The sequence below is a fragment of the Varroa destructor genome, unplaced genomic scaffold (genome assembly GCF_002443255.2).
Source record: "Varroa destructor unplaced genomic scaffold, Vdes_3.0 BEIS01000003.1, whole genome shotgun sequence".
NCBI lineage: Eukaryota > Metazoa > Arthropoda > Arachnida > Mesostigmata > Varroidae > Varroa > Varroa destructor.
This window is the reverse complement of record NW_019211456.1, coordinates 10,448,398-10,475,530: the sequence shown is the minus strand read 5'-3', so window position 1 is coordinate 10,475,530 and position 27,133 is coordinate 10,448,398. Positions and strand designations below refer to the sequence as shown.

The 27,133-nt window shown below is 37.9% G+C and overlaps 2 protein-coding genes across 9 annotated transcripts; one reads left to right on the top strand and one right to left on the bottom strand.

The window, feature by feature from the left end:
- Window positions 1-17,057, top strand: LOC111247404 (putative E3 ubiquitin-protein ligase HERC3). Of its 7 annotated transcripts, none has more exons than XM_022798256.2 (26): window positions 6-198; window positions 2,376-2,429; window positions 3,161-3,279; window positions 3,664-3,822; window positions 4,102-4,267; window positions 4,499-4,674; window positions 4,940-5,063; window positions 5,246-5,355; window positions 5,925-6,033; window positions 6,548-6,683; window positions 6,842-7,168; window positions 7,589-7,720; window positions 9,399-9,521; window positions 9,792-9,975; window positions 10,241-10,406; window positions 10,660-10,783; window positions 11,003-11,131; window positions 11,233-11,340; window positions 11,681-11,794; window positions 12,173-12,253; window positions 12,446-12,597; window positions 12,948-13,109; window positions 14,388-14,537; window positions 15,004-15,157; window positions 15,465-15,650; window positions 16,553-17,057. In XM_022798256.2, exons 3-26 carry the CDS (start codon window positions 3,162-3,164, stop codon window positions 16,706-16,708), a joined length of 3,546 nt encoding a protein of 1,181 aa, XP_022653991.1. In that variant the 5' UTR covers window positions 6-198; window positions 2,376-2,429; window position 3,161; the 3' UTR covers window positions 16,709-17,057. The 7 variants fall into 7 exon arrangements, with proteins under 7 accessions (XP_022653994.1, XP_022653991.1, XP_022653998.1 ...); XM_022798257.2 differs by having other exon boundaries at window positions 7-160; XM_022798259.2 differs by lacking the exon at window positions 2,376-2,429 and having other exon boundaries at window positions 1-160.
- Window positions 17,058-22,039: 4,982 nt separating this feature from the next.
- Window positions 22,040-25,718, bottom strand: LOC111247846 (tubulin-specific chaperone A-like). Of its 2 annotated transcripts, none has more exons than XM_086984990.1 (5): window positions 25,514-25,718; window positions 24,803-24,881; window positions 23,709-23,892; window positions 22,959-23,037; window positions 22,040-22,838 (listed from the first exon to the last, which is right to left on the bottom strand). In XM_086984990.1, the coding sequence occupies exons 3-5, from the start codon at window positions 23,874-23,876 to the stop codon at window positions 22,744-22,746; spliced, it is 342 nt and encodes a 113-aa protein (XP_086841116.1). In that variant the 5' UTR covers window positions 23,877-23,892; window positions 24,803-24,881; window positions 25,514-25,718; the 3' UTR covers window positions 22,040-22,743. The 2 variants fall into 2 exon arrangements, with proteins under 2 accessions (XP_086841116.1, XP_022655036.1); XM_022799301.2 differs by having other exon boundaries at window positions 24,803-24,886; window positions 25,514-25,717.
- Between the last annotated feature and the right edge of the window lie 1,415 nt (window positions 25,719-27,133).

Below are 27,133 nucleotides of genomic sequence, written 5' to 3'. Positions count from 1 at the left end.
TTCCTTCCGTCGCTTAACAAACTGGAGAATTCGAATTCGATCACGAAAATTCTGATGGCAGCAGGCTAGTCAAGATCGATATTTTTCAGCATCGGAGTTTGTTGTTGCTGAGTAAAGACGTTGTAAAAATTGGAACGCCACTAATAAGTGGACCAAAATTGTGAGTTCATTATCGCCGAAGGTGTCCGGAGTGACCAGGTATGACTGAAGGGATTGCCAAAATCAAAAAAAAAGCGAATATCATCATTGCGGTCCTACCTTATGCGATCTTGTCGTTGCTAAAAGGTGTTTGCTTTTGTAGAGGAACTGGCTACTTCACTGAGGTACTATGGCGTCAGAATGATATGCACCGCGCGAAATCGCGCCCTATCAATGCAGGAGCTATAAAATTAGTGCTTCAGTGCAGTTCCATAAGTTGAGATCGAAATGCATGAATGTCAACTAAGGAAAAAGCTGATAGTTATGGGATTTTGTAATATTCCATGTAACAGAAGCTTATATGACAGCGCGCCAGGCAAAAAAGCAAACGGGTAATTAGAGGAAAAAATTCGAGTGCTTTATGCTGTCCCAATATGCCACGTATATCGATCTATAAAGGCTAAGAAATTTGGCAGTAAGATGACCGTGTCAATGATTCAACTTCTACTTTCCTCATTCAAGTGATAATTCGCTACACACGTGTTGTAGTTTATTGACAGTTATTGCGTCTTCTAGCTGATTTAGTTCCAATTCGGTAACATCAAATTTTACCCAATGTATATGCCAATAAAGTATTAGCTCCAAGAATGAGATAAACCCTGATCCATCCAAGAGATATTTCTCGTTTATTTACTGTGAATGCTGGCTAATTTACCACGGATCTTATTTGGTGACGAAGTAGAGAAAAAAAATATTTGTACGTTTTGTCCGTTGCAAATTGCGTGTGATGTTGTACAGGGCGTAATCGTGCACACGAAGTATGATTTTACATTTAAAGACTGCAAAACAGTTTACAGGTTATTTATGGGCAGATCCATAGCATGAAAATTTTGGTGCATTCAATTCATTACGTATGAATGCTTGTATTCGAATAGGCGCACAATAATCTTCGCCTCGATCATAGTTCGGTTACCTCATTGAAAGGAGACAATTTGCTATATTGTAGTTTCCGCATATTAATGTCAGCTCAATATAAATTGCCTTTATTAAAGTTAAAAACCGTTTAGATTAGTAAGGTCACGAGCCCGACGAGATAGCTGTCATGGGATGCAAGGCAGGCAGACATTGCTTATATCGCCATAGCAATTTCATGCAACTGAATGGTGTCTAGTAGAATCACTGCGGAGTAGATTATTCTATTGTAGAATGAAGGAGTCTATACTATCATTTGCTAACTTCTACTCCCTATAAGTGCCCTTACGTTTGGAGGTGACGTATGATATATACTACAGCTGTCAACTTCTGTTCTAAGTTTGTGGGTGTTTTGAAGCAAGTTCAGTACAGGATTGTGCTTAAAGCACCAGTCGTTTTCAGAGCTTTCAACCACTGCTTAGATAAGAATTGTCCCCCCCCCCCCGGATCAAGTTTGGATAGTTAATTTTAATCGTTGCTCACAACCATTAAGAAGACAGGAAAACAGTTCTTGCCGAAATTATCTTTGTTGCCATTCGGATAGCCAAACTTTTGTGCGTCCAATTAATAGAAAAATCCGCGTGAATCATGAGTTCCTTTTGTTGCACCAACATAATGTAATACTCTGAGGTCGCAGTGCGTTAGTAAAATCGTTCCTCTTTTTTACAAGCGAAATATTCAGGAGTGACAGCCATGAGTTGTTTACTATCAATTGAAAGGCGACATAAGCAAGACGCACTTGTATGGTAACGGAGGTTGAACATCGACTGTAGACTGTTTTGGCTTCCATAATAAAAAAAAATCTTCAAAACATTAGTCGAATGTACATTTTTGACTCCATGCTTCCTTGTCAATTGTCTCTGTACAACTTTTCTAAGCATTCTGCCTCCTTGATGTCAATTTGTTATTGGAAAGAGCATCCAGCGCGAACGCGCCAACTGAACGCAAATCTGTTTCGCTTACTAAACTTTAGTTACTCTCAGACTTACTTGAACAGCATGTGCTAGGCCATGTAAAGGCGCTGTATTTCGAACTACCGCATTCATACCCATGATTACACTTATTTTGAAAATGGTTTAACAGAAAGCAGGTATTTCACAGTTTCACCATATATGGGAGTCTATCTTGCTAGCTAGTTATTAACAAATATCGTATATCTTCATAAGTTAACAATATGAACTTTTATACAAGTTACGTCGAGTTTTCAAAGTAAATAGTAACTTTTTTACGGTGCTTGTTTTGCTTTGTTGTGATTAAATTTCCAGTGGTATCTCTATCTTTGCGCGGTTCTTGTCAACGATAATAACGAAGCGCAAAAGGTATTCAATGTGTTTAGGATGCCTTGGCGGTTTTCAAAACTACTCTAAAAAAAACTAGAAAACTCTTCCATATTGTTCCACATGTCTCAGCTCTCCAAAGTGTGCTCCCTATACGTGAACTAAATGATTTGGGTCCGCCTTAATATACTTCATATTGATTAGCTCATACGAAGTCTAATAGTCGAGCGATCACCTATCACATGAACGTCCATTTAGGCCGGAGATCTGTCCTCGAATCTTCGAAAATAAGAACGAATAGACCCATATTGAAGAAGCTCACTGCGAGAGTGGGGTGGGGGGAGGGGGCGGGTGTGAGATGTAATTCAAGGATCGAGGTTACCAGCAAGGAAGCTTGAAAAAATTGGTCGCATTAATCAACAAAATGATCTAAGAAAAGATGGTTCATGTCCTGTGTGCAATACTTGGTTCAGATAAACAGCTTCTATTTTTACCACGAACATTTTTAGACACCAGGCGACTACTTTCCTTTTGATTAACGAGTAGGCGGGCAAGAAAATCTTATGCATGTTCCATATTTCCATTGAAATTTGCTGCAGAGTAAGGACTCATTCACGGGTGCTTGCTCGTCTATTTTTAAAGAACTCAACGTCTTTAAGCACAAATATTCTAAACCGTGTCACGAAAATTACCTAATTCTGTAGACCGTTCGTACATCGAAGTACAACAGAAACAACCAATTGTTGATTTTGTTATTTCATACACGTACTCAGCATGGCGGGAAAACGAACGCAGTCCCCACAGCCACCACTTAGGCAGTGGCTCATGGCTTGCGGAGGCACTGTAGAGGGTGAACTGGGTCTTGGAGGTACCGAAGATCACATCGTAAGAGGTTAGTGTGTATTACCAGGTAGACGTGTTTTCAATTTTACTTCACCGTAAAGCAGGCTTGATTTGTTACCAACCAATTTGACTGCATTCTTTACGCAGGTCTATTCAGATGTAACATTGCTACGAACAGTTGTTCATATAAAAGGAGAATACGTTTACGATAACCGAATTATTATCTAATCCTTTGTGCCAATTAGTTTTATTTTACCATCGTCTTATATGCTCTAACCTTATTTTTTTTTCATAACAATAAGCGACTTTTCTGTGTTCTAAAGCACAAAGATAATGGAGCGCACTATGGGCCGACTCATAGCAATTTAACGCATACGCGGTCTCTACCTATAAAAATTAATTTTCCGATTAATAGTTGATATTTTAATTACAGTTCTACGGAGCATTCCTTCGATGGAACGAATCCGTATCGAGCAGGTTGCATCGGGACGAAATCACACTCTTATTCTGAGCGAAAGTGGGCAAGTGTATTCTTGTGGCAGCAACAGTCATGGCCAATTAGGCCGCCCAGAAGTCGGCGTCCGAAAGCCTGGTTAGTATTTAAGTCTTCTGGCTATAGGTGTATTGACTGTATTTTGCAGATTATGCATGGCTTCTCTGGTTAATTAAAAGGGCATTAAATATACCCTTATCTTTAATTGCAAATAGAAAAGTAATTTTCCTTTCCGTCCAATACAGATGGTTCTCTAACGTAACAAGGTTATGTTAATGCTATAGTTCGCAGTCAGAGTATGGCTGCTAGATCAGTGTATATATACCTTTTTCATGTTGTTCGTGCCTTCGCTTTTCTCTATTGACGTTTGCTTTAAAGAAATCATAACGACTCTCTATCAACACAAAATTGTACAAGTGGCATGCGGAGAACAACATTCGATGGCGCTTTCTGAAGCTGGCCAGGTGTTTGTATGGGGAGCGAATAATAATGGTCAGTTAGGAGATCCAGAGGCGAAAGACGCGGAAAATCGGGGGCATCCCAGGTAAGCCTCATAGATTGTTGATTCTAACAAATACAGTATACGTAAATATATCCTCAGGGGTCCAAGGCCCTGAGGCAAGCTCCCTTTTTGGAGACTCGATCAAAGGATTAGCCCGACTATGCGGGGATTTTCGGAAAACAGCGCAAGAAGGCCGTTTTTGAATTTATTGTAGGATATAGTTTTGTCTTTCTAATGATATGTAACTCTCAAGAACTCGCAAATACTTTACAGAATTGTGAAGAAGCTAGGATCGTCAGCAGTTCAGATTGCTTCGGGTAGCAATCACTGTCTGGCTTTAGCTAACAACGGAACAGTCTTCGCCTGGGGTTCAAATCAATGCGGGCAATTGGGCCTTGGTACAGCTGGAAACTACGTGAGCACACCTCAGGATGTCCTAAGCCTTCAGGGTAAAATCTGTTATTAAATGCATGACAATTAGAAGCTGTAGTCTTCGTGTTCATGTTAGAGAGTCTTAAATAGTAGCACATAACGATATGGATAAAGTAGGGATACCTTGGCACCAAATACACACTATTCGAAACATTAGTTCATTCAATTGGCTACCACAAATCCATGCGTTGCGAAAAAAAGTTAATTCAATACGGTAATTACAAATCTAGCAGTCTAAATGAGCGACGATATCAAGTGTTGCTTGTTGTTTGTTATTCCTAGGAGTTCCTCTCAGTCAAATTGTTTGTGGAGGACAGCATTCCATGGTTTTAAGCAAATCTGGGACTCTTCTTGTGTGGGGTTCGAATCGACATGGACAACTAGGATTGGGTGATACTGTAGACCGGTAAGCATTATCGAATTGTTAGAATTTGGATTACTATAGTGCAATCATCAGCTTTATAGAAATGGCAACATGCTAAAACTTAATGATTAATTAGTCGACGTACTTAATAACTTAGTAATGCAACAACAAGGGCCTTCAATCGTATTATGGCCAAGAGATAATGCAATATGGTTTCATTGCAGAGCGTCACCAGCAGTGGTCAAACCACTTCGTCAACACGGTCTTAAATACATTTCTGCGGGCGAGGAGCACAGCGCAGTGCTAACAGCTGACGGAGGCGTATTTACCTTCGGTTGGTATTTTTTTTTTCGTACATTGAATCGGAAATAGCAAAAAGTTCAATAATAAACATCATTTTGCTTTTATTATACAAATCAGACAATTGAATTTTTGGCTCGAACGCTGCCAGCCAAAAAATCTTTGGGGGCAACTGGGGATAGTTAGTTACTTTTTGTATTGAAATCGAATCAGTATACTAGAAAATAGAGTTGAAAAAGGATACATTTTACATCTCGTTAATCACTCTGTTCGAAGTAAGATCGAGTCAACCTGTGTAACCGAGTTAAAATTTCAGTAGATTCAGGTCCGTGTGTCTAATATGAAAGAGTAAATTATGAGCAGAGACCTGTAAGTAATTTTGTAGAACTTGCATCTTGAAAAATAGGAATTGGGGTTATGTGATTACTGCATAGAAATAAAAACCCAATGAAACACATGTTGTAGCGTTTTTGGCGTTTCGTATGTTAGCAAGAGTCGGCTTTTCGTGAATCGCACTATTTGTATGTGCAATTAAAACCGCCTTCATAGTTACGGACAGCATGGGCGTATTACATAGATGTTGGTATGGGCCGCTTCTTACAGGTAGCGGGACGTATGGCCAGCTTGGCCATGGCTGCAAAGCCGATCAGCCAACTCCACGCAAGATTATGGACCTTATGGGGACAATTGTCACACAGATCGCTACTGGAAGGTGTGTCTCCCATAATTAACTCGCTAAGTAGTGCTAACATACGACCATTTGCACGAGCGAGTCGTGTGAATTTTAATATTAACAGCAAAAAACCAATGTGTAAGGCTTGAAATTTATACCGACGAAATCGGTAGTAAATTGATTTATATGAATGTCAGGTAGTGATTAATGTGTTGATACGTTTTATTTGAAATAAAATAGTAGCGATTCTAATAATGAAGCTAATACACCCTTTTTTTTGCAATTGAAAATGTGTATAAACACTTTAGATGTTTCTAAATGTTACCAGGCTGCATTGTCTGTTTATTGACACCATATGCACTGATACTTTTCCTGATTGTCTGAAAAGTTTAACAAATCACCAAGTGACGGTTATTGCTTGACAGTGATCCGCAGCTCGACGGTTAGTATACAGTAAATATGAGTCCTCTGTTACGTTCATTGCTATTCATCTATGATATGTTTTGTCTCTGTGCTAGTTAACCAATTTCGTGTCGACGGGTCGTCCTTTTAGGTGTCATACGATTTGCTACGCACCTGGTCCAGGTCGAATTTATACATTTGGCTTGGGGGGAAGTGGACAGCTAGGTATTCCTGCGTTGCCCTCCAGTGTTGCTACTCCAACACAACTACCTGGAAAATGGATACAGGTCAGTAACGTAAAGTATGCTTATCTTCATTTAAAACCTGTATGATCAGTATGCTTGCATGTACTGTGCGATAATTTAGAAAGTGGTCTTGAATCAAGTAGCACTCAGAGAGTTATTGATCAGTTACTAGATGTAGTACATCTTTTTTCGATGTTTAGGCTCTCGAGGTGAAACTGATTAGGCCAACTGATCCTACTCGACGCAACTCTAACGAAGTAGGCGCCGACTGGTCGCAGTGCCTTAACGACGAGTTTCAAGAGGCGAATAAATCCATGGTTGCGAGTCCTATCGACGCGGCGGGTAGCAGCGAAAGATCGTGGAACGAACGAATAAACGTGGAGGTACCTAAGGCAAAAGCTGCACGAAAGCGTGGTAGTCAGAGTGATGAGCGACCAGATGCAGGTAACACGGGCCAGGTGAGGCCGGGGTCAGGGCAACGAGAGCCAGGGGCAAAGGTCAAGAAAGCGAAAACAAAAGCAAGTGAGGTACCACCCCCCAGTCTTGCTATTACCGTCTGTTGAAGCAGGTTTTTTGTGTTCTTATGCCTTCAGCATTACTTCCAAGTGGAAATGTCACACCTATCAAAGCATCAGTTAAACAACTTCAGTGATCCACGGTGCTCCACTGAATAGGCTTTATTAGTTCTGCTATCATTCGTGGGTCTAGTACATCCTACACTAACTAGTGAGATGCGAGTACGTCCAAATAAAATTGAGTTTGGCTGAATGATAAATCTCAAAAACTCTTCTTAGAGATTATCCTAGAGGGCTGCGCATTTTCGTTATTTGACGAGCCGGACTCTTAAACACTCAAGGATAGTACATAGAATAGTGCACAGTAAAAATAAGGCGTTGAGATGGCAATATAAATATTAACTTGGATTATCTTTGTTTTGGGGATGGTAGGTCGATCAAATAGGTGAGCGTCTTGCACTGTTGCCTGAAAAAGATCCGGCAGAAATTCTTAAGACTGAAATGCTTGTTTTTGCCATATTTGCTGGCGGGGATCGCACATTCATCATTTCACATGAACCAAGGGTAAGTTTGCTTCGTACCGTACTTAGCGCTTTCTGATGCAGGTCTAGTTAATTGCGTATTATTGATTCTGTTTTACTTCGACACTGTGAGATTAGATTTCATCTGCGATGTATTAGGTGTAGCAATAAAGTACATATTACCCGTATACATTGGTAACGTAATAGATATGCAGTTATTGAATTATAAGTATAAAAATTATGTATAAACGTACGAGCTTAACTTAATGCGTTCACAAGTTAATTAAAATTAATGTGTACTAGAACGTACGATGTCACATGGTAGCTGATTTATATGGATCACATCTTATGCAGACGCACATAGCTTCTGGCAAATGAAATTCTTGTATACCGCATAAGGCGTGATAAAGCCCATATTGCAAAACGCGCAACTATGTGTCGTCTAGCTTTGTTCGTTTCTCTAGGCTTCATTGGTCTTTATCAATAATTGTCTCCTCCGGTGTTGATAGACTAAATGAACAAGGGTGGTAGGAAGATACAAATCTAATCCTAGACCCTCTACAGATAGCAGTATGTTACCTAAAAAAATATACGTTAGTTCAACGATGAACGATGCGGTGTGATGGCGTATCTTGAGAACTCAGGTTTAATTCGGTTTAGTGTTTTGAGTTGCGCCGATTATGTTCCCACATTACATGTATTTTGTGAAGAACTACCGAGACTACGTTAATTTTGAATAAAGCCAGCTGTTTATAAGGAACATCTAAAGGGAGCTTATATGCGCACACTTGCCACCATATATCTTCGTACTCCATTTTTAGTGTGTTCGGCAAAGGCTCGACCCTTCGTAGATAAAATCACATTTGTGTATTCCAAGCTGGTGTTGTGTATTCCCAAGGCTTTTTCGGCGTCTGAAGTGGTGTCTACGACTAAGCTGTCTATACTGATTATCACTCCAGCGCCATCCACGTACAGACAAAGCCTTCGGAGAACTTGCGGGATCTCAAGCCAAACATAACAGCAATGTAGGACAGATAGGACCAAATCATTCAACAGCAGAGAGAAAAGTAGTGGATTATTTTGTTTTTTTAAATTTTTTTCCCTTTTTTTTTCACTTTTATCACCCAATGCTACACCAGTTGATTGGACATGCCGTCTATACTAATTCAGTTTTCTTGTAGAAGTGCCCTGATAAGATGCAGAGTATCTATCTATGTATTATACAAGTTGTACGTAAAGCGCGTATCCCGGCGTCATATCAAATGTTAATTAAAAATCCCCGAACAAGGCATAAAGCGCTTCTTTTGGTCTACACCACATAGGGTGTACATCGTAAAATAATATGTCGCATGCCGCAAGGGTGGAGCATCCTACTGTTCAGTTGGAATACATAACAAGTTTCCAGGGACCTGGTCAGACGCCGTGTGATCAGTTGGACAAGAAATTTGCAGCAACAGCTTTTTTCACGCGATCGCTCTCCGTATTTCATATACATCTAGAATCCTGTGGATCTGATAAATTGTGATAGTTATATCACCATTGTCCGTGAAACCTTGCAGTCAAAATGTTTAGGAACTTAATTATTGCTTTGTTACATGTTAGGCAAATTTTCAATTGATCGTACTGTTCTGCAAGCGCCTAAAATTTCCAATGTAAGATGTTTGGTCTAAATCTGTAGAAGCAATCAGTCCTCAATAAAAGCTGTACTTGTTTGGCTTCAGAAATATGGTGTGCATGCTTCGGCCGACTACCGCGTTCGCCCTAAGCGCAGTCAGATTCGAACCATAAATGTGGACATATTGGAAACAATGCCACACCTCAAACGAGACGAATCTGTTCCTCAGGTAATCATATTATTCCATGCATCTGTACAAAAGTCGAAAAAGTTGATAACGAGCTAATTACACTTCTGCTTTTAGTTAACTAAAATTATTAAAAAAATAAAGAAATTAGCTGAAACATAATTTTTCAAAATATCTTACTTTTATCGTAATCAATCAAATTATTTTATACGTGCTTACGTGAAATATGATATGAATGACGATAATGACCGGCGTAACATAGAACGAAAGAAATTAATTGACGATGCAAATAATTTTCATCATCTTTCCTAGGCCACTATGGACAATCTGGAAGGGGTGCTCAGTTCGCTGGCCTGCATGAACGGCTCATTTTTGACAGACCAAGATCGCCATTACGATTGTAGCGGATATAACCATGGGGTGGATACTGAGCTAGCCCTTCGTGCCATGAAATGCCTAGAAGATACGAAAAATTCTAGTTTAAAGGAGATGATTCGTAAGTGCTTTCACTTCGCACAATCACTGGTAATCTTGGGCTATCATATAATCAATTTGCCATTGGTACAGTAAAAATATTATAAATACAAAAAAAAAATTTTTTTCTGTGAAAGAAGTTTTTGTCTTCTGATTATCAGTGCTTGTTTTGTAACCGCCAAAAAAAAATAAGCCGTGATTTGTGAATATACACTGAATTGAACGTGTTCGTATAAGTCATGGCTTCGTATTTCATGTGCTTTTTTAATTTTTTTGTTTGATTTCAGGATCTGAGTTTGAACGACTGGTGGCGTCTGTTTATGCGATGTCACAGCGTCCAGTGGATATCGAGGCCATGCGAATATATGTCCTCATACCAATGAGCTTTCTCTTTCAAAAAGTTCCCGATTTTCTCGAAACTATTACGAACCCCTTTCAGCGAGCTTTGTTAAGGTATCAAAACAGATTTCTTGTTTTTTTCTTTTGCAACGGACAGTGTGCATTTACAACCAATTTACAAAGGCGGCCTGTGCACAGCTGTTGTATACAGCGTCACTTAGTTTCACGTATGTGGTACGGTATGGATATTAGTAGATTGGTTTTGTACGATGGTATACAACAGATAAGCTACATTTATTTTACGATATATACTTGTGTACAGTTTCTTAATCAGTTACTGTTAACAAAACTCTTGTTATTGTTTCAGGTTGAAGTCGACGGCATCGAAAATCGTTTCCGCATGGTATTCCCAATATAATGAACACGTTTTTGGCGATTTCGTCAGATGTCTCAAAAATGTTATTGACCACGTCCTTATGTATAACAGAAGCGTAAGCTAATTCAGTATTTTATCAAATAGCTTGGGGCGTTTCTATATTTAATTGAAATGGTTCTTAGCCTCCATTTATCCTTCAAATCCCCACACATAAGTCATTAGTCACATGTATTTTACACGTTGAATTATTTTGAAAGGTGTCAGCGGATTTGAAATATTACAATATATTTCTTAAATTTGGCAATTTATTCACAATTCTTGCTTTTTATTTAAGGACACTATTTCGATGGAGCTAGCTTTGAAGACTCTTAAACAGCTCAACTCCATCAACCGCTCGAAATTAATCGTGCCCTTCGAGGAATTCTACATCGAGATTTTAAGTCAGCACATTTCAATCGAAAAGGTTAGGTTACATTCACAAAAGATTGATGAAAATAATGCGATCTTAACGAGACGGATCAACAACTAATATCGAGTTATGCGTTCTTCTTGTGTATGATACAGGACTATATGGAGTGGCAGATGTCCAGCCCGGAGCTGAGAGCACGGCAGCTCTTCTTCTGCGACTACCCTTTCGTGTTTGATGCTCAAGCCAAAACAACGATACTCACGGCAAGTTGTCATAATTTTTCTTTATTGCTTGGTTTATCGTAGATAAAAAAAGATCTTTGTTGACAGAAGTTTGATTCCGGAGAGAATTTATTCCAATGTAGTCTTATTTATATTGCAGGTCATAGGAAAATTTGTCTTACACTTGGGGTATTTTATGCTGTTTTAAGTTTATATTGTGGGTTTTTGTGGCCAGTTTTTAACTGAACATTTAATGAGTTCGGAACTAAAATAATATTTGTAGTCATATGTGCAAAGAGTTAGGTTCTTTCTTCTACCCAAGCTTCTAAATAGGTATTTTTCTAACTACAAAAAAGCTAGCGTTTATACGCCAAAATTACAGGTGGATGCAGCAATTCAGAAGCACACAGCTATTCAGCAGTCGATGAATCAGAGTCTAAACCCATTTGCCGTAGTTTTCCGTCAGCAGCAAGTCAACCCTTTCCTTATTCTTAAGGTAGGTTAAGTAAACAAACTAATAAATAATAATATATGTATATCTACCGAAAGGTATGATCAATTTAGTTGTTTCAGAAACTTTTTTGAAAGAACATAAACAGTAAAGACTCGTTAGATCTTAGAGTTAGCCAAAAATATCTATAATCAGACAGTAATTATGATTCCAAGTTCATCGCCTGAAATTTACGTAATGCAATCCAATCCAATGTAGAAGTCCGCGCGTCTCAGGCCAAATTAGGACCCTTTAGGAGTCTTAAACAGTTGAATCACTTAAGAGTCAGCAAACGATTCTGTCAAATAAAATTGTCATAACGTAGCATAGTTTTTCAAGTTATTTCAATAGCTTATCGATTATTCTGATTCTTCGTATGAACAGGTTGACAGGGATCGTCTGATCGAGGACTCACTTCGACAGCTTTCAATGAAAGACTGTGCCGATCTCCGAAAACCCCTGAAGGTAAGTAGTTCGAAGGGATGTAGTAATGTATAATATTATGGGGCGGTAATGTGAACATCCTTAGGAAAGACGTCATAATGAAGCTCATTCAGCAATTGTAGCTTCAATCATCCAGGTTTTTAATTAGCATGAACATTATAGTACTTTGCCTTTGAACACTAATAATTTTTAATGTGGTTCTGACTGAACGAGGTGATCTTTGATCGTGAGGATGCTGTGGATGAAGGCGGTGTACGCAAGGAATTTTTCATGTTGCTTATCGAAAAAATTCTGAGTCCAGATTTTGGAATATTCAAGGTCTACAGTGAATCCAACTATATGTGGTTCAACCCGTCGTTTTTCAAGTGAGTATTTGATACGTTGTTTTAATTGATATGATAGCGAAGTGCCAACCTACTCAACATAGGTTTTTTTCACTTATTGGGTGAAATTAAACTTTGGCAGGTAAGCTTTGTATTAATTTACATGTGTTGTGCACTATATGATGGTGGGGCTTAAATCAGCTGGAGGGTCTATCAACAAGGCCACAACGCCACACGTACAGCAATGTAGGTATTATGATTCAATATTTTCAATTTTGATATTTCATTTGCTGTAAAATCTAAATAAAGCTTTGGGTAGAATAAAGATTGAACATTTGTATTCAGCATTACATCGCGCTGTGAAAGCTTTTTTGTTGCGTATTTATTACCAGCGAAGACAAACAGACGATTTTCTTGATCGGGATCTTGTGCGGACTAGCCATCTATAACCAGACGATCATACCACTTCCGTTCCCGTTGGCGCTGTACAAGAAACTTCTCAAGGAGCCGGTCACATTTCGGGATCTTGAAATACTCAGTCCGCAAGTGGCTAAGTACGTATTCATACTGGTCAACATAAACAAGATGTTTCAGTAGTCAGCTAAGTATAACTAAATGACGAGCATTTCTTCTTGACTCTCAAAGAGAGAATCAAATGCTCTGCGATCACTTTAGTATGCTGTATGTAGAAATCCATTGAGTATGCTACTACATAGGTCACCTGCTAATCGGTTTATTCAGTCGTACCGTTTCTCTCATGTACTCGAATTTAGTTTGTACAGAGGTTTCCTCGCAGTAATTCTATATTGTACAATTTCCAAAACTTTTAGTTTTTATACACATTCTTAGGTTTCGTATACCAGCCACGCTCGATATTGCTATGGCAGAAATTCATTACGGCGTACCTTTCGGTGGTAAACTAGAAACCAAAAGACCGTTTTGGTCTTTTCGCCAGATTACTGAGGACAGCAGGTTGATTTTGTTTGGCGTACTAGTGACTTGTATGGCTTTAATACATACGTTTAGGAAATGATGTAAAGCGTATATATCAACAGTTTAAGAATCGTATACTATTTTCAGTAAAACCCAACCACTTCGTTAAAGATTAATTTATCGAGCTAACATGTTTGAAGCCCACTGTGACAATACGAAGAAGTGCAAACAGCTCGTATAAAGAACTTGAATAAGTTCTCTATTTAAATTTTAGGGAGGTGTATCTATCTTGCAGGGAGCAGAAGGAATTACCTTGAGTAAAAGTTTTAGTAAAGTTCGCCGGTGCTGTCGAACATGCTGTATAAGAACTGAGGGCGACACTTCAACATCGTCATCGTTGTTTGGATTGGGCTTATCACATTATCACCATTGGTGGTGTTTGCGTGCGCTCTATTCCTTACACTCTCTATGTAGGACATATAAGCGAAAACGCTTTTTCAGCTTTTTCCTCGCTAGAAGGCCTAAAGCTCGCGTCTGATTTTACCATAGCAATCTTCCTGCTATTACGTGATTTATAAGCAAACCCTTACCAAAATGGCTTGCTGACTTTGTACTTTTTCAAGTAGTGTTTGAAAGTTTTCAAGTTCATTTCTAAGTGGACAGGCATGATACTGAGTAGATGCTGTAGCCTTTGCCGCCTACAGTTGCTAATGTTTTTCGACTCGCTTTTTCACGACGTTGTGCGCATGTGCCCGAAACCAACGGAAAGGGCGATTCGCAAGTGAAGACGTTTCAAAAAAACGCAAAAAAAGGCGTTAATATCTTTGACTGCCGAATAGCGGCCAATTCAAGCAATTTTAGCCCAATACTAACGTCTTTTTCATATTACTTGTTTTTAGAAATCTCAAAGATTTATTGAATCATAAGGAGGACGATATAGAGGAAGTGTATTGCCTGAATTTCACCATAGCCCGAGATAATTACGGATTGGCGGAAGAAGTAGAGCTTAAAGATGGAGGAAGTAACATCTCTGTGAATTTAAAAAACAGGTCAGTTCAGAGTATAACTGCAATACTAAAAAATTTGCTGTTTGATGATCGCCTAAAAGTGGCATAGATTCGTAAATCTTGGCGATCCGACTTGCTAATCAATCGTAATTGATTAGCAAATCATTTTGTATTGTCTGTTTTTTATTACGATAGACGCATGCAATTCTGTCGAGATGTTCTCTCTAAAATCCTGGCAGTACTCAAACGTTTTTTATGTAATCTCGTCTATTCGTTTAAATATCTTTTTTAAGACAATCAATTCATTCGGCAGAACCAGGAATATTCAGAGAGTTATGTCGCACGTTTGTATTCTTTATTATGTGAGGTCTCGATTATGTGAAACTAATGTCAACTAGTTATTGCCACGGATTCCCGAAAACGATTGCACGAAACGAAACGACTGCAATGACTATTGCACTTTTAAATCATGCATTGCGGCGCGATTTCTGTGCTTACGAATATGCAGGCAAGAGTATGTGGATTTATACGTGGATTGGATATTCAACAAGTCTTGCTTCGAGATGTTTGCTTTGTTCGCAAATGGTTTTTATCGAGTCCTTAAATCCGAGATTCTCTCCCTGTTCAATGCAAACGAACTAATGACGCTAGTCGCTGGCAAGGTAACATATCTATTTGATAATAATTCTTTTGTCCAGTTAATAATAATTTCGATTTTGAGAGAGCAGCTTGAAATATGAATAATGGTATACGGTCTCGAATATGTTCTGTAAAAGTTCCTTGTTTCTCAAATATAAGAATTAAGGTAGATATAGGAACTTAGCTTACAAAGGCGATGTCTGCTTAATAGTGTATGCGTCCTTATGGAGCTGCATATCGGTGTTTTCATTGTCCCTTGTCGTAGGTTTTGAAAAAAATGTCTTCGAGTCAAATTGTTTTTTGTATCATTGGAATATTATTTGAATTTAGGAGAATTATGACTGGAAAGATCTCCAGCTGCACACTGGTTACAAGGACGAATACAATCCGGATCACCCAGTTATTCGGATGTTTTGGAAAGTCTTCCATGATCTTAAACAAAGTGAGAAGAAAGATTTCTTGCGATTCGTAACTGGGTCAGATCGGATTCCGCTGTTAGGCATGGGAGAGATAAAGGTAAACGCACATTTGAACCACAGTATTCACGCAGTTTCTGCTACTAGGTCGGAATGCCTAGTACAGCATCGTTTATGTACAAATGTGAGATATTAGGATGCTTCAAGTAAATCCGGTGAAACGTTAATTGGGCTAGATGATTTTTCAATGTGTTAAAGGTAGTCCCTTCTATACACACTGGTGAGTATCTTATAGTAGCAGATGCCCCTGATGTCCATCGTAAGTACTTACCCGCCCTACGTCCAAATCTACCACCACCGAAACTCGATTTCTCTTCACCGCGACGTCCTTCTTTAACTCTGGTCCTCTGCAGCTGGTAGCAGAAATTAAACCATGCCTTATTTACGATCACTATCATCTGTAGACAGCTTTTCATAATAGTTCCGAAAATTGCCGCGGAGTACGCCAAACTTTTTTCATTTTTTTTTTCAAAAAACTTTTCTTGGAGTAAATCTCAAATGATTTTCATTCACAAGTTTCTAGAAGTGGAGAACTTACCAGGTAATTTTAGTCTGCTGACAGCGCGCAGTTTAGAAGTTAACTTCTTTTGCAACTTTTATAACGGATTCTTTTGTAATAAGCTAATGATATTCCGAAATGCACGAGAATTAGATTGCTGATTTTTTTAAGGTTGAATAGAAGCTCAAATCGTTGTACGCATTGTTATAAAATAATTTTAATGGACATTAGATTTTATCGATAGCTCAGAGACAAGATATGCAACACTGTCGTGTTTCGATGTGCTGTACTAATTACTTTTTTTTAATTATTAATTTTAAGGGACTTTTACTCTACGCTTAGGGTGTGCAAGTTTAAATAACATGCTACATGCTTGATGTGCAGTAGTATCTTTGAAGTACAGCATCACGTTCAGAATTACATAATCGTGGAAAATTTTTCAGATGGTGGTCATTCCATACCGCGCATCAACTGTGCATCTTCCAGTGGCTCATACGTGCACCAACACGCTCGAATTGCCGAAATACGAGTCGGAAACCGTTCTTAAGGAGAAGCTTATTACTGCAATAAGCCATCATGTCGGATTCGGCATCCGGTAAAAATATGCAGTATTTACTTTGAAAGAAGACCACCACGTACGACTGGCAGTAAAAAAACAGAACGTTGTTCTTACCAAGGGACGTAGGCTTTGTAATGTAAATACAAAAAAAAAGTAAGCGTCAGTTACAAAGCAGCAATCAAGTGGCAATGTCTGTACGGTCGAATGAAAAAAAAATTGACTTAATGAGGGCTGTTTTTATAGCGATATTCACAAAATTGATAAAATGAAGTCGGGACGGGATGATGGAGAAAAACGTTTGGTCGCATGGTAGATGAGAACCTGTAGCGAGGCAATAAAGTCCATGTGGCGTAAATTTGTATTAATAAAGATTTCCCTATTATATGCAACTGTCCTGACTAGTCGTGGCGATTGGTGTTCATCTTACTATCACCCTATTGAAGTGTTGAGATAAAAGTTGTTGGTGGTGACTTGCCTGAATATTACTTCGCTATTTTCAATTTGTATACTTTGTTCGAGTGTTTCAAAAGTGCATAGTGGAACTCAATAGTATCATTAGAATCGGCTAGTGGAAGTACTAGTTAAATACTGCCCTCCTTCGTTAATTTATGGTAGGTCCGACCAGGGGAGGTCAGTTCTGCCTCTGAAAGTTTGACGCCAATCCAGACCAACGGAACTGGCGGATCTCATTTTTTGCTGCACCAGAAGATATTTGACTAATGGCAATGTGAACAGTAAACTTGTTGCATCTTTGCAATATTAAAAGAAATACAACCTAAATTGAGATCAAGAGAATTTTAGAAAACAGACCAATTGCTAAGTATTGAGACTATTATTGATATTTTAAAAAAGGGTCGTTGTTTCCAAATAATGCGCCTCTTCCTCAATCCTTAGGTTACAATGATCAATTGAAATTACGTTTCGATTTAATTTTTGTACTTGTCGAAAGTTATTGTTTTCAGCAGGTTTGATAACTAAGGTTAAAAGAAGAAAAGGGTTTTCTCAAGCAAATACTCTTTTCACTATGAGCCTCAAGTTCAGAAGCTTGAGGCTAAAGAGAAATTGTGCCAAAATTTTTGGCAGCCTCAAGGGCTAAGTAAGCGCCGAATTTCGAGAAGACTACATAATTCACTCATCTTATGAGTGTTCTTTTAGCTACGGCACCAGCCTAATAGTACCGGATTAATTTTCATCAATATAATGCACCGTTTTTTTGAACTGTTTTTTTTATTTATATACATATTAGGACGAATGTGTCTGTGTCCGGCGACCAGGTACAGTCGGACAGACGATCTAGACATTTGACGTGGACCGGCTATATCTACGAACGGCCGTTAAGAGATATTCAAGCCCACACCGACGCAAGTTTAAAATTTATATATATATATATATAGTAATTTTCCCAGAGACTATTTTCCTTTCTTCTAATTATAGGTAGTCATTCTTAATTATCTGATGACTCCAAAAAAAAAATATATATATAATTTTTTTTTTGGAGTCATCAGATAATTAAGAATGACTACCTATAATTAGAAGAAAGGAAAATAGTCTTTGGGAAAATTATAAGTTAATAGTCGCTTGTCATGCCGTGTCGTAGGTTTGTTGAAAAGTCGAGCAAAATTCACCGCGATCAGGGCTTTAGTGGGGCAAGTCAATTTTAAGGACTTGTTCAGATACACACAATAACTAAGTGCTAAATAAAAAATGTCCAAGATTTACATTCTTTGTGGGTTCCACCTGACTACTACAGTTACGACACCGGCCCGCAACTGCAATGCCTATTCCATACACTAGGCATGGAGCTCTCCGGCGATACAAGCTTTTGGTTGCAATATGTGACTGCTTACTGCAGTTGTGACCGTTAGACAATGAAAATTGAAAGCTCAGCTGGTTGTCCACACAGTCATTAATAAATGATGAGGAATCAAAAACACTCAGAAGTGTTGCTTGGCGTAGCTTCTATTTCCGTCGATAGTCCCATTCGATTTGTTTACGAGTCAACGACGATCATCTTGTGGCTTCCACTTGGTTTAATGTGCTCGATCTATTCGCGTGCAATTCACCGGATATCCTAGGAACCCGTTTCCTAGAAACAACAGTTTCCACTACCACTAGCGTGCAGTCGATTATTTGTAATATGATTGTCTAAGTGTAAGATTAACCGTCGTCCACGCATAAATTAATAACCGTCCAAGGCATAAATTTTTAAAAACCTTATAGCCGTATAAACAATCCATGTAGGCGTGACTACGAAAACAAGATGTTCTACTTCATGATTCCTTTCTGCGTACTAAACCACACATCACGTCTACGCAAAAAAATATTAGAACGAACTGCACCCTAACTTTAACAAACTATCTTTGATATATCTGAGCACCATACAACCACCATGTGTAGAAGGTGTTGCTCCGTGATAAGTTATCATGAATAGGCCCTTATATGTAATCAATCTAAGTGACTAGAACTGCGCGACTGACAATGGCGTGCATGGGCAATGTGGAGATTCAGATTTCTTTGTTTCCGTAATATTTAAATTGCTTTTATATAAGTAGCTTTAAGTAGACCTAAAACAGTAACCTCAGTCATCATGACCAAACAATACATAAAATAGAATCGAATCGAGTAGCCTGTAAGAGAAGAACTTCGCGTAATGGAGTTTGCTATTTTATTCATGTTCAGTTTCATGTCGGCAGCAAGGTGTTCAATGACTAACGATAGTGCAATTGCAGAGATTACAATGAAGAAAGCTAATCGCGTGGTATAAATCAAATTTTAGGGGAAATGGCTGTATTTGCTAGTAACTATAAATTCGTTGAATAACTCAGATGATCTTTCGGCTTTACAAAAAGTGGCAAGCATAATACTTGGATGAAGTAATTTTACATATGTATATATATGAGACACATTTTTTATACCAAATATTACTTTGGATTACAATCCTCTTTGAACCCAGAAAACTCGAGGTTGATTTTATCTTCGGCGATGCTTTTGTAACCTTTCAGAGCTGAAAAATATTTTCGTGAGCCTACTACATGACTAATAGTTGACACGATGACAGCTTTAACATTAAAGGACAACTGATTGATCGAAAGTACTTACACGGACTTTGATTTCTAGTAAAAATGCCTTTAAAAGTCTTTAACAACTTCTATAACTATTCTTCTACTTCTATTCACTGTAATCATAAAATGAGTTTGCTGTGAAGATTATCCTTAAAAATATTGAACAAATTTCATAAAATCTGCTCTATAGGATTCGCGAATTCGGTAACGATTCGTTTCTAGGTCGAAAATGAAAACTGAAAATTTTTTTCATGTTGATATGTAAGCTTGCTGGAATAACCGGGGGTGGGTTCATCAACGGTTTACATACTGAAAAGCTTTTGAAAACTTTAGATATCTGCAAACAAGGCTTTGAAAAATGATTAGTAAAAAGTATGGGCAATGCCATTGCATTGATGCTATTTTGTCAGTACAAATATTCATAACATATTACGAAGTTTCTTTAAATGTGCTGCTAAATAGAATAGTAAGGATAAAATTGCTGTACACGAACTTTGAAAATGGTTTACATTAAGGAACAACTATATCAGATGTATTCTAAGAGCTATGTCGAGGTATAGATTGTATAGTTGAAATTCTATGAAAATATCTTACAAAAAAAATACGTTTGCAAAAAGATACCATAGGGCTAACCCTATAGTAATAAATAAGACATGATATTATATGTGTAAGTGTAGAAGATACCGACTGCTTTCGTGTAAGTCCATGTAATGGCAGCAGCTTTTTACTCGCTTCGGCAAATAAAAGAGACGAAAACTACTGCATTGTTATTCGCATCCCTTTTTAAGCATGACATAAGTTCATGTGTATAACCGTATGCAAGAAATTTATGCTGACGTATTATTTCTACATTATTTCATTATGCATCAACGATTATTTCCACTGCTAAAGCAGTGTCTTCATCTATTTCCTAGGAATTGATGCAGGCGATTCATGCAATGTTCAGGATGCACAAGCCTCAATAAGCATATACATTGGATTACTGATGCTTTCTGAATATATTTGCTTCCAAGTAACAAGCTTTAACCGTTTGTAGTCACATCTTTTATTTAAGACAACAGTCTTAAGAACAAGTAGTTTTGTCTTCGAATGGAGACTCTTGGTCATAACAAACCCTTTCAATATCGCATTAAGGTAGTTTGCTATGACTGATATATCATGGTCACTTTAAACGTGATACCTTTCAAATGAAATTAGAAGCTTTTCAGCGAAGTCTTTAGAGCAAATCCGACAGAATTCAAATTTAGTCGGGCAATTTTGAGTGAAATCGGCAACAAGACTCATTAAGAAGAACCATTAAAACGCCGTCATTGTCGGGCTGTGTCCAAAACGTGTTATATTAACAACACAACGGGATTGCGCCAGCTATTACATATGCCCGAGAAATTAATAAATCTATTAGGGAAACGGCGAGGCCACTAGACTTCACCGATGTTTGCCAATGTACAAATATATTTGTCTCTAATAATTTAACATGTACATAAGGTCAAAAATCAAAATGACAGATTTATAACCTGATTAATTTGTTAGAAGGAATGTGCGAAAATGGTATCCGATTATGGCAAGAAGAGCTTGAACTCACAGCATAAGTGAGGAAATGGTATGAGCTAAGTTACATTCGTGTTTTTGTATGTCGAAAGCCTATACATTTAACATAGTTTTGCAACGCTATTTTAATAATGATTCGTAACTTAACATGTATACATATCGACAACACACCTACAGATGTTGCACCTTGATTTTTCACAAAAAAACCTTATTGTAGACGTTTGCAGGAGAAGCCCTGCTTATCCAGTGTTAGCTCTTATAACGTAATAGGATATAACTGGTTTCCTTTTAACGGGTCACGGTGGTTTATTCTACCTGTTGAAAAATGCCTGATTCAGCTTGGTGTGTAAGGTGCCTGTCTGACTTACTTTGAAGAGTCCCCGATTTGCTCTGACAAGTGTTTTACTTAAAGCGCAAGTTGTTAGATAACAATGCCTGGCGTCATTCTATGTCGAGGCTGTAAAAACGAAATACCACGAACGAAGTCGTGTTTCTTCGAGTAATGATAATAACTCCATATATGCAATCCTGGCATATGAATTTTTTCTTGATTATTAGCAGTGTTTGTGAGCAATATAAGTGATTTTCTGAATGCCTTATGAATCGATAAGCACTGTTATATAGGACCCTATTTGCAATGACGACCGAAATGTGCCTTGACTGAGAAACAAATGAGCATATTATCTAACATAATTCGTATGTAGCTATGAGATATTTCTCTCGTACGTTCACAAGAACGTTATCAAGAATGCATCGCACGCTTTTATTGTGGAAAATTTATTTATTTGTCGCCTATAATTATACATATAACAGGCGGTCATTACTTCTATCGTTCACTGGATCTTTTGCCAGGCACCACATCAGAAATCATAAATATACTTCCATGCAGGTGTATGTACATCGTTTAAAGACAGAAATCAATTAAGTTTACTAGGAAAACGAATATTTAGCAATTATTAAATTCGTTATTGTCGGTACGAATAATTCTTGACAACCTTATTGTTCATGTGGAATACATGTACAACAACGCAAATCAATGATTCAAGTACCGCTACAGCGTTGATTTATAAAGGTTTTAACAAGTTTCACGCTTTTGAAAAATTAATACTCATTCATTTATTACGCCTTACTTATACCTATATAATGATAAATAGCTAAACATGCCTGCCCGCTACAGATATTATTCAGCCGCGCTCATTCTTCTTGTTTGTCTTTTCATATGTGAGTGAGAAATACTTGCAGTAAAAACGTACTCATACAACATTTTCGCAATTTTTGTCAGAACTCGATAGTAGGCTTGTTACCTTAACATGTTTCAGTTAGCAGCAGTAGGCACTTTCAATTTCAAAACGTTATAGGACTACAAAAACAGGCGACAGATAGTTGGTACGTCTGTGCAAGGCTTTGCCAATGTGCTTCCTTTGTCAGAATTGGAGTATCAAACTGATCCATGTCACCTGACATTCTAATGTGCCACCTGCGGCTGAACTTCACCAAGAATTGTCCGAGCAGCTATGAAGTCCTCGTTATTCACCAGATCCGGCTCCGCGTCGAGAATAACTGGAAAATTATAAAAAATTAAAATATCTCATGTCGTTACCTGAAAGTATGCATAAATAATTTAGAGGGCAAATACATAAAATATACTTTTCTACAAAGGTAAAAAAAATTAAATCTTACCTTTGAGCTCGTCCCATGCTGCATGAAGTCGTTTGCGACAGTCGGGGATCATCATCCGTGATTCTTGGATAACTTTTTCCTGAAGCATTAGAATACAATCGTATTAAAAAGGTAGCTTACTGCAAGTCCGCAACGGAAAGTAACAATTCCAAATAGGCCTTAAATTACTATTATATATGCATATAAGACTTGCTTGTCACCTTTCCTAATGAGTACATTTTTTTCCAAAACAACGCAACCGATATATCGGTATGAGAAAGCTTTTTTCCCCGAAGTTTACCGTTGTAAATCAAATTGTCTTAATTATAGCATGTCAAAAACATCTTTTACAAAAAATGAGTATGTTACTATGAAACATGGTTTTGGTTATGTTATGTGTAGGAGTCCGAAAGATTCCTTTATATAGAGGAATTGATTTTTATCATTTTTAGTAAGTAGGTTTAGCCTGGTGAAAAAGTTTTGCGCTGAAGACTTATATCCTTAAAAATGCAAAAATCAATCCCAAAGAATGTGTATAATGCCATACGTCCTCTTCGCAACCATTAATAACGCCGCTGAATTCATAAACACTGTAGACGGTCTTTGTGTCTCGATACCTAATTATTAAACGTAAATCGAAAATAAGTTTTGTGTTTCCAACACCGAAAATAAATGCAATATAAATATAGCATTCCGTTCACGTAGTAATATTCTAGCAAAATGCATTGTAACAAAACGTTATGTAAACGATCAACTGATCAAGCTACACACCTGTAACTTGATGCGGCTGTCTTCTTGGCCTTCTTGCTTCATTTTAGCGAGCCTTTCTTCTTCTCGGACGGATTCCTTCTCGTAGGCCACCACCTCTTTGGACAATCGTTTTACAATTCCACTTTTGATTTTGATGGTCCGTAAACGAGGATCCGGTTTCGTAGACATCGCGCGACAACTCGAACTGATTACATACAGATTACGATAAAACCGTACGAATGAACAGATTATTAGAGGTTACCCGCCAAATTCTTGAAACTGGGAGTTGAAAATGGAAGAACACATTGTTTGTTTGTTCATTCGATTTTATCACTAAGATTTATCCTTTTAGTGATCAGCGTTGACAAATCAAGTTAATCGAAGTTTCTCACGAAAAAAGATAAGTATAGTGTAGAAAACCACGGCACTCAAAATTCAATATTTGATGAAATACCTCTACGAAATACGAAACCTGATATATTAATAGCTTCGCTACATTATAGCAAAAAGTCATCTATGTTTGTTGCAATCCATGTAGATACCCTTCCTTTCGTTTAATGTCACCTTAACCGCTAGTTACGATAGCCACGTTTAATAGTATATATAAAAGCATAAGCAAATATGCATATTTAACTAACTGACACCTTTATGAGCCATTTGTGCACCCAAAAATACACTAGTCGTTCACAACGGAAACGCAGTAATGGAACCATCATTAACACTAATCTACATTGCTTAGCTAATAATTAGATATTATTCCCAGTACCCACGCTAGGACAGTAGTTCGAACAAACGCACTGATTGGATCTTCTATGTCTATGTAGACGGTGGGTTTTTATTGCGAGGTACTTATAGCCGCTATAGCTTCTTAATTCGTTTCTATTTAACCGGTTCGTGTAGAAGTGCTGTCGACTAAAAATCTCGATATCTAAATGCAAATTAATCACCTGACAGGAACATTAGAAATATGGATATGATCATAGCGTATTCTGGTATAGTGCAAGCGCTTTCACAAGTAGATTGTGCCTTAAATTTTTGCCCTTTGTATTTGCCGCTTCCATTAAGTATATAGCATAGTGAACTAATAGCGAACGACGACTCGCTTCTTGACTTACTTGTTCGAGACGCGGCCGCCCGAGTCAAAGGAGTCAATGCTTAACACGCCGGGACCGTATCCACTTCGTTGCAGTTACGCTACCCTACGCAAGTGGTATTAGACGTTAATAATACTCACTGATTGTACAGTATCAGCAAACTGTAGTTTATTAAACGACGCACTTGTGTTTTGCCCGAAAGCGGCTATTTTTGTTGATACCTCAAAGGCCTGGCAAATAAACAGTATTGGTCGCCGTAAGCACCGTCCGAACGTCGAGGCAACGACTACACAATGTTGTAAAACATTTTTTCGTTTATATTGTATGCTTGCGGACGGGAATCAGAACATGATCAGATACTAACATAAACGAAGCTTCACAATGAAATATTAATATTTTTAAATGCCGCAATACATTATGTCTTACTTAAAAAAAAGATTAAAGAGGACAAACTTTTTGTAAGATATAGAGGATCTAAGTAAACCCGAACATAGTTTGTCCGGTTACATTTCGGTTTTGACAGGCGACATATGCACACATAAACGATAGAAAAGAAATACGAAATTCTTCTGAGTTTTTTAACTGTATTAACTGAATCATTATTGGGCTGACAGTTAAGGAATAGGATCAGGCCGTCAGAAGCCGTTCTCTCATCTAAGGAATTTCCACAGAGTGGTGAATTATAGTGAGATGATTATAACGTGAAGAAGACAGGTACTCTTCTGTGATTACCTGAAAGTTTTTGGTAATATCTGTACACGACGCCTCAACAGACGTTAAGGCAGCACCAGCTATGACAGCAAAATACTCTCTGCTTTTGGAGCAGTAGTCCAATGGAGGGATTTTCCGTCTGTGTATTTTCTACGATGCTGTCTGGTGTTGTCTCTAATACAGACAAGCAGATCTCAGCTGCTGCTTGTGGTGTTTGTATCGTGAGCGCCGTCTGGCAAATCAACGGCCATAGTCCGTTCTGTATTTGTCGGACTCCATTTACCGCTAAGTCAGCGGGGCTCTTGGCGCGCGAGCTAGGGAATAGCGAAATCACACAGACTTCTGCAGCAAAACGCGTCAAATCTGTTTGATAAATTTGTAAAGTGCATCTAATCTGGTCTCGAACTTTCATAGATAATAGTCATTAGTTTCACACAGCTAGTTTAACTGGAATTTAAGAGTTTGATTGTGCTGTGGCGGGCCTTGGTATCAAGAATAGTCTTCAAGATAGCAGCGTTCTAATTCATGTTAAAATCTTAGCATTTGCCGAACAAAAATCAAATTGATCAACTAAGGATAGTTCAATTATAGCTGGACGGATTTCCGCGGTTTCTGAGGTTTCAGATTTCTGTGAGGATTTTTATGTTTAACGCACATTCTATTTATTTATATATTTTAATGCAAAATAGCTATAATTATAGTAGAGCTTTATATATGTTATTAGAATATAATAACAGAAGATCCTAACGAGAGGCGTTATATGTCACTGGGGTAAGTCAAACCGTTAAGTTTCCGACTAAACCCGGAACCACCAGTAGAACAATTTAATAGATCTTTCTAGAACTCTGTGTCTGCGTGTTTGTTCATTCACTTATTTATTTGTCCAGCTTGAAGCTTATTGAAGAAGTTAATTTTTGATCAATCGCTAGAGTATTATTCGGAATAGAACCTCGCTTAAAATGGAGCCGATTAGATTATTACATTTTCACGGGCCTCGTTTGTTATTTTATGCCATTGAACATAATGTCAACTTAGGAAAACTGGTTATTGTTCGCAACTTTTTTTTTGCAAGATTCTCTTGTACATGGGGTTGAGGTGCGCTATTTTTAAATAAGGCTTCTGTTACAAAATTTTTTTTACTGGCAAAATGATAGTTGAATACTTACATGGAGGTTTATATATGCAATCATGCCTGATACCAATTAAAAGCTCTTGCTCAGCTGAATGGGAATGTAATGCATATACATATACTCAAAGCTTAGTTCAAGGTTGAGAATCCCTCCGACGGGTGAAAGCTTATTATGGTATTCTATCTAAACCTTTTTCTGTAACACCAGTAGATGAAATTGGTATTATGGCATGAAAAGGCTGAAACTCGAATGCACTAGATTTTTCGCTTAGATGACACTGGAATGAAAATTTTTCACACTGTAGAACTCTATGTAGGGAAGAGATTTCTTGGTACCAATGGTAAGCTTTTGATAGGCTTAATCGAAATGTAACACATGTTCATAGACCTAAAGCTCAGTTTCCTGGTCCAAAATGCCTTTTGAAAGGTGAGAATGTAAAGTGGTGTTCTATGTAGGAAAAATTTTTGTTAACTCCAATCGATAGATTTCGATAAGCTGAATTAAATTGTAA

Bases quoted from the DNA above. Each gene is read 5' to 3' on its own strand.
- LOC111247846 (XM_086984990.1), bottom strand. From the start codon at position 23,876: ATGTCTACGAAACCGGATCCTCGTTTACGGACCATCAAAATCAAAAGT. The intron at 23,038-23,708 runs GTGTGTAGCTTG...CTAATGCTTCAG, and splicing joins ACAGCCGCATCAAGTTACAG to GAAAAAGTTATCCAAGAATC. The intron at 22,839-22,958 runs GTAAGATTTAAT...ATAATTTTCCAG, and splicing joins AGCATGGGACGAGCTCAAAG to TTATTCTCGACGCGGAGCCG.
- LOC111247404 (XM_022798259.2), top strand. From the start codon at position 3,162: ATGGCGGGAAAACGAACGCAGTCCCCACAGCCACCACTTAGGCAGTGG. The intron at 7,169-7,588 runs GTACCACCCCCC...TGGGGATGGTAG, and splicing joins CGAAAACAAAAGCAAGTGAG to GTCGATCAAATAGGTGAGCG. The intron at 11,341-11,680 runs GCAAGTTGTCAT...CCAAAATTACAG, and splicing joins CCAAAACAACGATACTCACG to GTGGATGCAGCAATTCAGAA.